At 50.2% G+C, this 14,265-nt stretch overlaps 3 protein-coding genes across 3 annotated transcripts; 1 reads left to right on the top strand and 2 right to left on the bottom strand.

Moving 5' to 3' along the window:
- The first annotated feature begins 8,507 nt into the window (after positions 1–8,507).
- Positions 8,508–10,944, top strand: LOC144141935 (uncharacterized). The gene is made up of 3 exons (XM_077673385.1): positions 8,508–9,058; positions 9,158–9,730; positions 10,042–10,944. The coding sequence occupies exons 1-3, from the start codon at positions 8,747–8,749 to the stop codon at positions 10,942–10,944; spliced, it is 1,788 nt and encodes a 595-aa protein (XP_077529511.1). The 5' UTR covers positions 8,508–8,746.
- Positions 10,945–11,077: 133 nt separating this feature from the next.
- On the bottom strand, positions 11,078–11,806 carry LOC144157435 (uncharacterized; the record flags this gene model as incomplete). Its single annotated transcript, XM_077688422.1, has 1 exon — positions 11,078–11,806. A coding segment is annotated over one exon (729 nt), but the record flags the coding sequence as incomplete, so codon positions are not given.
- Positions 11,807–11,851: 45 nt separating this feature from the next.
- LOC144157419 (uncharacterized) lies at positions 11,852–14,059 on the bottom strand. Its single transcript, XM_077688421.1, has 7 exons — positions 13,497–14,059; positions 13,315–13,417; positions 13,116–13,234; positions 13,006–13,053; positions 12,788–12,895; positions 12,645–12,701; positions 11,852–11,871 (listed from the first exon to the last, which is right to left on the bottom strand). Exons 1-7 carry the CDS (start codon positions 13,726–13,728, stop codon positions 11,852–11,854), a joined length of 687 nt encoding a protein of 228 aa, XP_077544547.1. The 5' UTR covers positions 13,729–14,059.
- Between the last annotated feature and the right edge of the window lie 206 nt (positions 14,060–14,265).

The raw sequence follows: 14,265 nt of genomic DNA, 5'->3' as shown, positions 1-14,265 counted from the left end.
AGGGGGCGACTGAAGGCGCAGAAAGAGCGATTCCTGGAGTGGGGCGCCGTCGCTATGACTGCGGTACGCGGAAGGGCGTAGCCAGCAAACGATAGTGACCATTGTGTTCTCAGCGGCTTTTTGGGTGGCTTTTTGTGCTACATTATAGAGGTTACCTGCGCCCATGGTGAATGTAAAGCTCCTTCTTCGTTTTAAACGCGAAGTGTGCTATGTCATTGTTCTCAATGTATCACCCAATTCCTGCAAAAGCCTCCACTAAGAGGCTAGCGGTAGGTTCTGAAATAAAAAATAAAAAATCACTGCAGTGACGCTTCGGAGACCGTGAACTCATCCACGCCAGTAGGATTTTCAGGGGAAACCGAAAATATTATGGCTGAAAAAGAAATTTGGTCGAGATTCAAGGGTAAAGTCGGGGGTAGGGGCTGCTAGGACAAAGAATTAAAATGTGGTAAATGTAGGCTTGTAAACATTAAACGAAGGTTTGTTGTCCCGAACACAATGGGTGGAATTTGTATGCACAACCGTTACGCGCTTAATCAGCATTTAGGCCATTAGAACCTGCGGCTGTTTTCCAAAGGCCCGTTTTTCCTCCCCAACAATATCCTAGACCAGTGTTCGCGAATTCATTTTAGCAAGGCAGCCCAGCCTACGTAATACTCTTCATAACGTTTTCCTCATTCTGGGGGGCTAGCTAATGTTTGTTACTTTTTGGATATTGAGAGTGTGCATGTAATTTATGTAATTTGAGGGTGTGTAATTTAAAGAAAATACAAAACAGGCGGTAGACCATCGTAAACACCAGTTAATTATCTTAGCTAAAAAAGAGCGAATATAAATTAACAACTTGTCATAAATGAAAAAAAACGTGTGCTAAAGAATTCAATCGGCTGCATAACATGTGTCCCCAGGAAGAGGTATTAAACAAAAATATATAAATGTAGAATTTCTAAAAATACCTGGCAAAGATCGAACATGGCATCAATCAAAAAAAATAAATTCACTGCTCCAGATTGTTGTCCATAACCCACGTTAACCGGAAATAAAAATATAACGGCTGCCGCAAAGAGGCAAGCACCGGATAATTTGGTCGCCGAAATATCCGCACACCGAAATGTCCGTACACCGAAATGTCCGTACACCGAAATGTCCGTGCACCGAAACGCCCGTACACCAATATGTCCGTACAACGATGTGTCCGTACACCGAAATTTCCGCACTGAAATATCCTGCAGCCGAAATGTCCTCGAGCCGTCTGGAGTTTGTCCCGCGCTCCCTGAAAAAATTCGCCTAGGAGCGTTTCGTTTAATTATCTTTATCTCCAGATGATCTGCTTCCGGTGGTATTACTATTCGTGTAATATATGTAGTTCGATGTGAGTTTTAAATGTCTCACTTAATTTCGACCCAGGATTATCCGACACTGTGTTTACATTTAAAAACTGATTGTAACGTTAATGTAACGACACGTTCCAATTTTCGAAGTGGAACTGGAACGCGTTCCTTTCGCAATAAAGGAACTTGTAACGGGAACTCGTTTCAAAATTGGCAAGGAACGAGGAACGAGCTTTCGTTCCTATTTTGGAGGAACGTGTACAACACTGCGTAGTACCTGCGAAAGTCTCTGTAGGTTTTTTTCTGCCAGGAATGCCGCAGTTGAAAGGGGGGGGGGAGGGGGTGTAGGTGGCGGCCGAAGAGCCCGAGGGAAATAATTGAGACGCCAACTTCACGTGCGTGCCTTGGCTCGCGGGGGAAAGGTCGACGAACCCAAATTCCAAGGAAGGAGTTCCGGGCGCCCCGTGGGCCAGTGACGGTCGTCATTGCATTGGCGTGGGTCGTCATCTTTTGGAGGGGAAAAGCCTGATGAGGTGGGAAAATGGGAGTGCAGACGAAGACGTTGACCAGAGAGGCCAGCCGGCTTGAGCCGATAGCTGGCGGGTTGCCAGGGAGTAGTTATCGCCTTGCAATATACGTAAACAAAGCTGTAATAAACGAGTGATGTCACAAGCAGTAGAGTTCAACCTCGTCTACATTGTCGGTGCAGCCGCAACGAGTCCCAGTGTCCCAACGCAAACAAAGTTGTAATAATGTAGTGATGGCACAAGCAATCATGATATAGGCGCCGTGCAGTGAACAGAGGGCGACACTGAGCCGCGACACCCAGCGCCGCCATCGGGGAATAAGCAAAATACTGGGTCGGCCACCGCTCGCCAGCGTGCTCGGGTTTCGGTTGCGCACCTGCTTGGCGGCCCCGGATGAATTGTAGTATACGCAATTTTTCAGTTTTAGATTAATTAAAACATACTACAGTAATTCTACCGCTCCGAGCTAGGGATAGTCTCAAGGACTGAACTGTTGACTACGCGTACGGAGGAGGAGGAGGAGGGGCAAGCGATATTGACTTCCCAGTGCCACGCACACCCAGAATGCTGGTGGAGCCTTTCGTGCGCCCATTTTCACGTTTCCACGTAGTTTTTTTCAGTGAATTTTCGTTTCCGCTATAAAGCACAAATTATTAGCTGTTCACAGAATTGGAAAGAAGCCGTTTTTTTCGCATACTTGAAATCGGACCGCCGTGGTATCGCGAATACGGTGCTACGTGTCACTGGATCGATTGTTTGGGTGCAGTGCGGTCTGTACGCTGCATTACGTGCTGGTAGCATTGACTTCAAATAGCGCGGGCTCCAATGTAGATCATGCGAGTGGGAAGAATCTAGAACTATGCAGCAACTGGCGGCGATTTTCGATTGATTGATTTTACGATTCAACGCGCCGACGCCAGACAAGCGATGAGGCACGCCGTAGTGGGGGGATAGGAATTAATTTTGACCACCTGGGGATCTTTAACGTCCGCCGAAATGTCGAACACGCTGGCGTTTTCGCTTTTCGCCTCTGTCGGAAAAGCGGCCGCTGCGGCCGGGAAAGGAGCCTGACGACGGTTTTCAATTTCACGGCTTGAATTATCGCCAAACATTCCAAGAATGCGTCCTGCTCCTCGCCCCTGACAGTTCGTTTCCGCTGGTTCGTCCTACCCCGAGATCACGGAGCGAGCACGTTTTCTTGCTCCGTGCACGATCGGTCAAGCAGTATCGCCTCAGGAACGAAATTGGGCGAGGGAAGACTCTGTGCCTGGGCGAAGGGAACCTCTGTGCCTTCCGTCTCCTTTTCCATGAATACATTCAGAACGTACACGGGTTTCACTGCAAGCCCGCCACGAAATGCCCGTGAACGATTTAAGACTATCTCTTCCTTGTAAGCAGGGCCTCCAAATATTAGAATCATCATGAACTCAGTTTATTTTTTATTTTTCTCTGAAGTTGGTGTTGTGAGCCCCGTTAAAACGACTTTGTTTTATTGAGCAGCATTTATTTGCAGCGCAAAAATCCCACATGCGTTGCTTTTATACCTTGTGCTGACGCAGGTATTTCGACTTTTTGACAGCTTTTTTTTTTTCAAATGACCCTACTTTGTCTAAAAACAACCATATTTTTCCAAAAAGGGGGTCAGGTGTTGCAGCCATCAATTAGTTCTCTTACAAATAAAATACGGCTGAGTGTTGCGTGCCGCGTGAATTTTCATTGTAAACGCCGCGGAAGATGCACGCATGATGCAGAGAAACCTACCTTCGTGCAAACACTGCCAATTCGCGCGGTATTCGCTAAGAGGGGAAATTTATGGTAAGCTCACGACTATTAACAGCTAACAAACCGATATACTTTACTTTGACAGCAGCAGTCATCGCCATTGTATTTTCTAAAAATTTCACGGAAACATCAGCCGCCTGTGAGGCTGTGACCAGCCTTCCCAACTCGGACTATTCAGGGCAGCCAAGGCGGTAGCTTTCCTTCTGCGCTTTGTTTCTTCTAAAGCCTCTCAGTCGACAACACTCCATCCTGTCGCCGTTGCAGCGTATTCTGCAAACTTAAGCGCACCTAACCACTTGATAGACGCCTTTGCAAGGGCGCGTGCACAGTGCCTAAAGCAGGCGACTGGTCAGGACGGTGCGGCTCGGCCTACCCAGTGTTGCGCGGAGGCGCGGTAGATGGCGCTGCGCCCGGACTCGAGGTCGAGCTGTCGAGGTGTGCGGACGTACAGAGCGCGGCGGAGGCATCGACGACGAAAACGGATAAGTATTTTATATTTATTATTCCTTTTAAATGCAGAGCATTTCAGTAACTCACGATGTCACCCGCGTTGGCGTCCGTAGTCCGCGCGCTCACTGCGCATGCGCGTCGAGTCGAGGCGAAAGCGAACACTCTCTCGCGAGGGGCATTGGATTGGATTCGAACACTCTCTCGCGAGGGGCATTGGATTGGATTCGATTGGATTGGCTTGGATTGTCTTGGCTTGGATTTGGATTGGATTGGATTAAAGTGGATTGTGTTGGATTGTGTTGCGTCATAGCCGCGGCAGACGCGCTTGGGCCGGCGCATGTGCAGTACTCTCTCTTCCGCGGTTTCCTCTCCTTCGGGCACGCTGCGCATATAACCGGTGTGCCGTTCTCCGGCCAAGTAACATCCGCGGTTGGCTCAAACACCTAGAGTCCACGCCGCTTTACAAGTACGCCAACGTCGTCGACTGGGACCGGCTTACGCAGTCCCCTCAACGTATATAAGCGGCGGAGCGCGCGTTCGGAATTCAGTCAAGGGCGTCTTTGCTTGGCTTTCGCTTGACGTGACGCTTTGCTTGACTCGAGTAGATGCGACGCATTTACTCGAGTTCCCCCCGTGGGAAGATGCGGGCGGCTTTTTTAGAGTGACCATGTTTTAGAGAGAGATGTAGGTTAGTTGAAAGGGGCGGTAGTTGTTAGCGTAGGGAAGTGACCGAATCAGAGGTGTCGCTCGGTTGTTGCACGTGGCGGTTTGTAAACGTTGATAATTCGTGAAAGAAGAATTGATGCTGTAGGAAAGAATCGCACGTTGCGGCTTACTTTTAGATTGGAAGGGAGCGCGCGAGAACGCGGCAGTGAAATAAGCCAGAGTTGGGCACGCCTTGGACGGGCAGTACCATGCCTCAGAAGAAGAAGCCGGGTGTGATGTGCACGGGGTGCGAGCACGAATACCCGCTCGAGGAGACGAGATTCGAGTCCGTCGAGGACGCGGAAGGACAGGAATTCATGTGCAGAGTGTGTGTGCTAGCATCGCGCCTCGACCGGCTCGAGGAAGAAAAGGAGCAGCTCAGAGTTCAGCTAGGCGAGCTACAGGAGGAGTTGAAGGATGAAAAAGAGCAGAGGAAGGCACTCGAAGCGAGGCTGACGCAAATGGAGGTCAAAATGGCGACGAAGGGTGACATCCCAACAAACGGGGTCTATTCGTTTCACCTGCACCGCGTGAACCAGTTCAGGCGGTGCCGCACTTTGCCGTTCGTTTCAGCGGTGCAGCTCGCGGCACCTGAACCGCGCCGTTCGATTCACCGGTGGTGCCGACAGGTGCAGGACGGGTTCATGGCTTTGCCTGCACTCCCTGCCGAGGAGGTGCAGAAGCAGACGACAAAAGTGCAGGGCTGGTTCCGCCGATGGCGGAACCCGCTTTGCACTACTGTGAACTGGTTCAAGAGGTGCAGGCTGAATCGAATAGACCCACGATGAAGCAGGTCACGAGGCAGATGGGTCGGCAGTGCTTGACCCCGAGAAGGGAAAGGAGGAGAACAAAGACGCCACGCCGGAAGACGATCCCGAGCTGGCGCTGACTCAGCCGGTGCGGGAGCAGGTGGCCGCGCCGGGGGGCAGCCAGGAAAAGGAAGAAAGGCGCATGGTGATCGTGGCGGGGGACTCCAACATGCGGTACTCAGAAATGGAGATTAGAGGCCGGGTGAGAGAGGACGAGAGAGTGCAGGTTGGCGTGTTCCCGGGGCAGACGGTCAGGGTAGTGTTAGAAAAGGCAAAGGATAAAATGTGGGAAAATATGCAGGGGCAGAACCTAGTGATTATCGCAGGAGGAACCAATGACGTTCTGCAGGGAAGGGGCGCGGGAGTGCGCAAGCAGCTAGAAAAGGGGGTGAAGGAACTTCGGGAGCTGTGCCCACATGTGCAGGTCGTCGTGAGCACAGTACCAGAGATAATTGGGAGAGGGGTACATGTGGAAAGGGAAGTTGTAGCGGTAAACCGAGACATACGGGAGCTGGGCAAGGAGCTGAGTTTCGCTGTCGCATACATCAACAGGGATGTCCGATGGATGGGCCGGAAAAGGGCGTTCCAGCGTGACGGAGTGCATTTCAACGGGCAGGTGGGAGCAGCCATCGGAAGACGACACGCGGCGCGAACTGTGGCTTTTTTAGGGGGCCCACAGGCCTTTGCGAAGATGGCGTAGACAAATGCAAGGAGCAAAAGGAGATAGCGGGGTCGGTGCAGATCGGTGCAGGCAAACGAAAGGGACGATGACGGCGTGTAAAGAAGAGAGGGGCGAAACTGAATATCGCGTACATAAACATGCAGGGTGGCAGGAAAAGAGAGAAGTGGATGGAGATTACTAAGCAGCTAGAAGAGGAAGATATCCAGGTATACGCTGTGACCGAGACGCACCTACGGGACTTGGAGGAACCTCCGGTAATCGGAGAGTATGCATGGGAAGGTTGTAACAGGACGGCTGGATTGAGAAAAGGCGGAGGAGTAGGTATGCTGGTACGGCAGGGGACTAATTGGAAGAGAGTGAAAGAAGACTGCAAATAACATGTGTGGATGAAAGGGATAGTGGAGGGTAGAGAGATGGCTTTAGGGGTGTCTTACCTGTGGACGGATAAGGATAGCAAAGAACAAAACGAAAAACTGGTGGCGTGTCTAAAAAAGGACATCGAAGATTTGAAACGTTCCGGGGAGGTACTATTGGTAGGGGACATGAACGCCCACATTGAAGATCTAGACGGGTACACCGACTTCAACGGAAATCTAATGCTAGATATGTGTGAGTACCAGAAGCTGATCATAGTAAATAGGGAACAAAAATGCGAGGGTCAAATAACGTGGGAGTATGGTAGGAGACAGTCGAGTATTGACTACTGCCTTATTTCAGAGGGACTTTATGAATGGTTGGATGGCATGACCATAGATGAGGAAGGGGGCCACAGTCTGGGCAGTGACCACAAGCGCATAAACCTGAGTTTTGGGAAACTGGGGGGCGAAAAAACGGGTCGACCGGGGCAGCGCACAAAGTTAAACAGCAAACAAATTGCGGATATAGCCAAAAGCATAGAGGCGGATATAGAACGAAATCCTGGAGAATAGTGGGAATATGACAGGCTCATCAAGACTATGCAGGAAAAAATAGTCAAGGCAGAGGGGGCCAATCGATGGAGAGGAAAAAAAACACCCAAAAGCTGATGGAACAAAGAAATAAAGGCGGCGATAGAGAGGCGTAAACAGGCGTCTAGAGAGCACAGGCAGGCCAAGAGGATGGGGAGACATAAGGAGGAGGTGGACCTAAAATGGGAGCAGTATAAGAAAATGAAACAGGAAGTGCAGCAATTAGTGCAGGCGAAAATAAAGGGGGAGAGCGAGCGATGGGTAGCGCAAATACGAGGAAGGGGTAGAGACGCGCCGAAAAGGTTTTGGAACCATGTGCAGGCATTAGGGAAACGTACGAGTCCCACAGATGGCGGTGCTATAGAAAACGAGCAGGGGCAGATGCTCAAGGGAGAGGAAGCATTAGCATACCTGCACAAAATCATCACGGAGAAGTTCGGTAAGGTGGATGAAGAGGCCCCGCAACGACACAGAGATGTTGCGGCGGGTAGGCCGAAATGTCTGGAGATAGATGGGGACAAGCTGAAATGGAAAAGAGCAGAGGAAAAGGTCCCCAAGAATACTGCGGCAGGCACGGATGGGATACCGATGGAGCTGGAAAGAGCAAGGGAAAGCTACTGCAAGCCATCAGAACAAGGATAGAAGAAAAGGCAATACCGGCCGCGTGGCAAATGAGCAGGATGAACTTAGTGTACAAGGGCAAAGGAGTCAGGACAAACCCAAGCTCGTATAGGCCAGTAACCGTCACGTCAGTGCTGTACAGGTTAGCAATGCAGGCAGTGAAGTTCGAACTAGAGCAGTGGGTGGAAGAAAATAGGATATTAGGGGAGCTTCAAAATGGGTTTGTTGCACCCAAGAAGAACAAGGGGCAGTGCCATCCCTGCGCGGGACTATACAATGGCCTCCCTCTCCCCCCCGACACAACAGCAACGGGTACTACAGGGCGTGCGCGGGGACGTACAATGCGTGCACGTGCTTTCAAAAAGGTCCGTTCTTCCTCCTCGCCAATATCGCAGGCTTGTCTGGAGAAAAATCTTGGGGCAACAGTGTTTGAAAATTCAGTTTATCGTGACAACGCAGTTCACTAAAACTTTTCATCAGATTTTCTGCATTTTTGGGGGCAAATGAATGTTTGTAAAGCTGCTTTCTTTGTAAAGGTAGAGTGCCTTTTATTTTCAGCAAATATCATTAGGAATGAATTATAGGGTGTATTCACAGGCACTCGGCCGCGCGGCGGCGCTACCTGCGCGGCGGCGCCGACTCCATTTGTGCGGTTGAGTTGTTTTGCGACGGCGCACGTACGGCAGGGCAACTAGCGTGGTTTGCTTCGCGCGGACTCGCTGTATTTGTGTATTTCTTGTGTTTCGTCGAACTGCCGCGGCTGACGTTACATCCAAGCGTGTCTCAAGTGTGATGCGGTGGTGTGTGACACCACCGTGCTTGTGGATTGTGCGAGTGTGTGCCCCGCGTCGAGCTGAACGCGTTACCGTGCTTTCAACAGTTGCCTCCCGCTATGAAGCTGAGTGACTATGCGAAGGGGCTGGGGGGAGACGATCGCGACAGATACGTTTACAAAATTAGAAGGTGCGGCGGCGACGACCCACTGACTTGGGGTGAGGAAGACTTGACGGATGACCTTCAACTGTTTCCCAGTGTGGACGAAGCTGACATCAGAGACTACCTGGTTCACGGAACTAGCTTTGTTACTAGGGAACAGTTGAAGGCCAAGAAATCCTTGGACGCCCACAATTACCTCACCAGTGGCTTCGTTCAGCGCGTTCTCCTGAAAGTCGTGCACGATCAGACTGTCGTCGTCGTCGGAAAGGTGAGCAGTTTGCTTTCGTATCGCAGTCAGTCGTAAGTGTATCTCGGCCGTCGACATGAGCCTAAAAACCTGCTACCTTCTCTATTTCCTTGCTTTCAGGTTCGCCACTCGCAGGCATTCCGCGACAAGTCGCTGATGCCGTGGTTGCTCGTGAAACGAGACGGTGAAGTGCTTCTTGCACATTGCACCTGCATGGCCGGCCTTGGAGAGGCCTGCTCTCACATCGCAGCTGTGCTTTTTTACGTTGAAGTACTCGCGCGACGTAGGGACGGCCGTTCTTGCACTGACGAGGAGAATGCCTGGCTGCCACCCCACCTTGTTAATTTAGACTGTCGTCCAGTGGCCGAAATTGACTTTTCATCTTCGGAAATGAAGAAGCGCCGCATGGACAACGACGACTTGACACGCAAGCCAAGTAAAAGTGCCAAACACCCACCTACTGTCCCCACACGAGACGAGATGGCAGTTTTTTATTCTGCTTTGAGCAAGTCAAAGAGTCGCCCTGCGCTTTTAGCCTTGCACCCAGATTTTTCCGAGCCATATCTTCCTTTGGCCACTAAGTTTCCACAAGTACTACTGCAGAACCTGTACCAGGAGGACTGCCCAGAGTCATTGGAGGAGGTTTTGGAGGAGTGCCTGAAGGTGTCCGAGCAGCTTGGGGCCGATGCCGAGGTAAGCCTGCCATTCTTTTTTCCACCCTGTCTAGCTACAGGTCAGGAATGACAGAAACTAGGCACCGAATTGTGATTACATTCAAACCATGCAGTAGATTCCATAATGAGCACCTGACCTGGTGCACTCGTGACACTTTTCATTTCGAATTTGCTTCACTTGCCCCTACAGTTGAAGCACAGTATGATTAGCTGCAGTAGCATTTCTGTTGGATTCTACTGTGAGGACAACGTAATCTTTTTAAAAAAAAGCAGCAGCTTTTGATGTACTGTTACTGTAAACAGTCGATAAAGGATGGCATTTGCTTACAGGTGTGCGTGCTGGTGGAAAAGCAAACAAGGGCGCAAGCAGCGTCTACCAAATGGCACCACTTTCGGACTGGGCGCATCACGGCATCCAACGCAGGAGCGGTGTGTGCCACATCGATTGGGAAACCCTCACAGTCTCTTCTTAAGAAGATCTGCCACCCCGAGGACTGCAGATTTAGCTCGCAGGCTACAGACTGGGGGAAAAAAAATGAGCCAAAAGCTAGAGAGGCCTATGTAGCAGCCGTAGCCACCCAGCATGTGGACTTTCGCTGCAGTGTGTCAGGTCTGCACATAAGCCCCGAGTTCACATTCCTGGCTGCCACACCGGATGGGCTCATCGATTGTGCTTGCTGTGGTGGTGGCGTGCTGGAGGTGAAGTGCCCGTTTTCTGCTAAGGACTCCTGCATCGAGCAGCTTTCACAAAAGAACACATCGTGTCTCATCCCTGAAGCTGGAGACGCAAGACTTTCAAGGAGTCATCATTACTACACCCAAGTGCAAATGCAGATGTTTGTTTGCAAGCGCAACTACTGTGACTTTGTTGTGTGGACAGTGGAGGACATGTTTGTTGAAAGGATCGCCCTGGATGAAAACTTCTGCTCCATGATGCTGGAGAAGTGCACTTTCTACTTTCAAAAAGTGCTGCTTCCCGAACTCCGCTTCGGCTACTGGAGCAAAACTGCTCAGGCTGCACAGGCGCAGCTCGATGCTGTAGTGATGCAGGGTGACACCCCTGAAGAGGAGCTGTACTGCCACTGTGGGGAGCCTGAACATGGTGACATGGTGCAGTGTGACGGCAAGCGATGCGAGAGGAAATGGTTCCACTTTGCTTGTGTAGGACTAAAGAGGCCACCAAAGGCCAGAAAATGGTTCTGCAAAGAATGTAGGCAACAAGGCTCGCAGTGAAGTTGACCGAATGAGGCCAAAGCATGAACTTTATTGTGGAATGTGCTTGTATACAATTTAGGCCACAGTTTAATGTTGGTCAATTAGCAGAAGCAAATATGCAAAGTTAGGCAGCCATACTTCTTTTTCGTTCCTAATCAAAGGGCACAACAGAGTCGCACACATTTGTCAGGGCAGCACTGACGAACACAATTCTATCAAGTGTAGTCACCTTCTTTCCGTGAACTTCTTTGACGTGCAGTAGATCGAGGGGAACAGTGCTTTTAAGTAATGAATACTTGTTTCGCAGTACTCCAATTACCCGCTCTACGTGAATCCTCACATTTGCCAGCTTTCGTGTAGCCTCAACAGAATACGCAGACAGCTGTGCTTTCCCTTTCGTGAAAGCTGGAATCTCCAGCTTTGCTCCATACATGCCAACAGCATCCCCTATCGTGAAGCCTCGGTCGGCTAGGACAGAGTCCCCAGGCAACAAGTTCTTAAGTATGCCACACGACTCAGTGAGTAGCTTATCGCTTGTGCGGCCGCACCACCCTCTAGAAATGAATGTAATTACTCCTTGTGGAGCAATCCCTATCAAGTACTTCACGGTATTGTGGTGCTTGTACGCGGACCATGTCAGTGAACGTGGCTCCATTGAAGACGGCCTGTCCAAAAAAATCTCGAAGCAGTCGAGAATTACTGCAACTTTGTTGCCAAAGGTGCTTTTGAAGGCCATTGGCATCGTTTTCTGAAGCTCCTCCCTTTCGGGCCATGAAACTAGCTCTGTGAGCCTAGTGTAGGCTGCGTCAAGCCACCTGTCTATGATACGCGTCACGGTGGCCTGCGAGACATGGAATCTGGAAAACAGAAGTAATGAAAATCATTACGCTTGATGCACTACATATCATTGTAAGGATGGCCACGGCTAAAAGGTGAAGCTAACTGCTGGGTGTACATGCAATGCGAGCTCCAAAGTGTTTTATGATCACTGCTTAAAGCGCGTTTCTATAAATGATAGGCGTAGCTAAAAATCAGCTGAGCCACAAACACTAAAGCTTTAAATGATTACCATTCCAGTGGTGAAGGTAGCAGGAAGTAGGCAGAGAAGCGTAGCAGAAGAAAAAAAATGGTCCATGCAAATATGAGAAATGGTACCTGTAAGCTATGTCTTCTAAATGCAAGTTTCGCCTCAACCGCATCAAGAAAACCACCATTTCTTGAAACTTTGGTAGGCAGTTCCGGCTAGTGTGGTGCACATCTGGCTCTATGAGGTCATACACTGCCTTTAAAACCTCATAATTTGGCAGCCCTGTATAAAAGGCTACCATGCCTTCGTTGAGTTTTAGTACGTCCTCGGCCAGGTTTTTCTCTGCAAGTTGCTTCTTTAACGTGTCAACCTCTGATTGTAGGCGGCCGTTCTCTTGCTCAAGGGATGCGATGCGAGCTGCCTGGTCTGATGCATCTTCTTCACCTTCAAGCCCTGCATGGTCAATTTGATGTCACGTTCCACTGCACTACAAAGCTTGCAAAATGACTGTTTAATAAACAGACACTCTGAGACTGTGCTCGTGAAAAACTTACCATCTTGTGCAGCCGTCCCTGTTTCATTGTCTGATAGCTCCCAGAAAGACGAATTGCCAGCTGACAAAAAAAGTATTGTCAAGCTATGTGGTGCTACGCAGCAAGATGTAATAATTGGTAAACACTTCTGGGCTTACTTGTGTTGGCCCAAGATTGTGTTGCCAGTGGTCCCACACAGCACGGCCTGCTAGCAGCTGAAATGGAAAGGCATGTTTTCATAGTAACTCAATGCTGTTCCACTGCTGTAATGTGAACAACAGGTGAACAACAGGTAACATACCTTCATGCTGGGCTGCTGGCTCTTCTTGGACTGAAGACTGCTCTTGAACAGGCAACGTACTTTCATGCTGGGCTGCTGGCTCTTTTTGGCATGAAGACTGCTCACCAGCTAAAAAAAAAAAAAAAAAGAAACCGAAGATGAACAACTTGCCGCGTGAGCTCATCACTGTTAAATGTAGCAGCCTGAAAACTTCAACTACAGGTGATGAGGAAACGCACTTTCGTATCGGTCAGTCTCTTCCTCCTCGTACAACGGGCCGTTGGTGCCTAGAAAAAAAAAAAGGTAGTAAAGTGATTGATCCAAGGTGCCCACTAGGCTACGGTCATACCTAGAGAACTTCCACTGGCGACTGGCATCACGTTCGTGTCTTGGGGACCCAGTACGTGACATTGACGTGAAACTTCTGCCTCGGACCTCGCGCGAGCCCTGTTCTGGCAACGATTGTATCTGGACAGACATTATCCCAGCCGTTTAGGTTTCATTAGATCTATACTGTTACAGCGGCAGAAAACAAAGCACTTTCGTACCTGTCCCCAGCTTGTTTTTTGTCGATCATAGTCGACATGTAGCCCAGGTTGAGGCTGGGCGCCCAATCGGGGTTCATCTCGTCCATGAAGTACGCTGGCCGACCTAAACAGAGAAGATTTCAAGTACTATTGCGCAAATGGCGAAGCGCGAGATGAAAGAATTGATTCCGCATCATCCTCACCTGTAACGAAGTGCGCGCCACAGACTCGGTAATGAGTCGCTTCATCATCGATGTCTTCCCGGCGAATTCGTTGCAGCCAGAGCGCTCTTCTTCTGGACGAAACGTCTGCCGTTTTTGAGCACTGCCCCAGCCTTGGCTTAGGTATGCCAAAAAAACCGACGCGCTTGAAATTCTCGTCGTCCGGTCTGTTGCGCGTCCGGTTGCTGCAGCCGTAAACCGCACAGTTCACCATTTCGAGGCGGAAACTGCTAACTACTTAGGCCAAGGCGTTAGCAAACCCACGACACGACAGACCCTTCGCCTAATCACTCAGCTTCATAGCGGGAGGCAACTGTTGAAAGCACGGTAACGCGTTCAGCTCGACGCGGGGCACACACTCGCACAATCCACAAGCACGGTGGTGTCACACACCACCGCATCACACTTGAGACACGCCTGGATGTAACGTCAGCCGCGGCAGTTCGACGAAACACAAGAAAAACACAAATACAGCGAGTCCGCGCGAAGCAAACCACGCTAGTTGCCCTGCCGTACGTGCGCCGTCGCAAAACAACTCAACCGCACAAATGGAGTCGGCGCCGCCGCGCAGGTAGCGCCGCCGCGCGGCCGAGTGCCTGTGAATACACCCTATACCGTAGTGAACACCACCCAAATGCCTTAGCTGATTTGCTTGCCGTAAAAACTTATGGTCCCTATATGAAACTTATGGTCCCGGATTATGGTCCCGGAACAAATGGTCCCGGGCACCTCATCGAGCAAAATGATTCCA

This window comes from Haemaphysalis longicornis, unplaced genomic scaffold, assembly GCF_048455015.1.
Source record: "Haemaphysalis longicornis isolate Haplotype H1 unplaced genomic scaffold, Haemaphysalis longicornis Haplotype H1 scaffold_1, whole genome shotgun sequence".
Classification (NCBI taxonomy): Eukaryota; Metazoa; Arthropoda; class Arachnida; order Ixodida; family Ixodidae; genus Haemaphysalis; species Haemaphysalis longicornis.
Note: the sequence above shows the minus strand (reverse complement) of the source record. Positions and strands in the feature narration are given on the sequence as shown.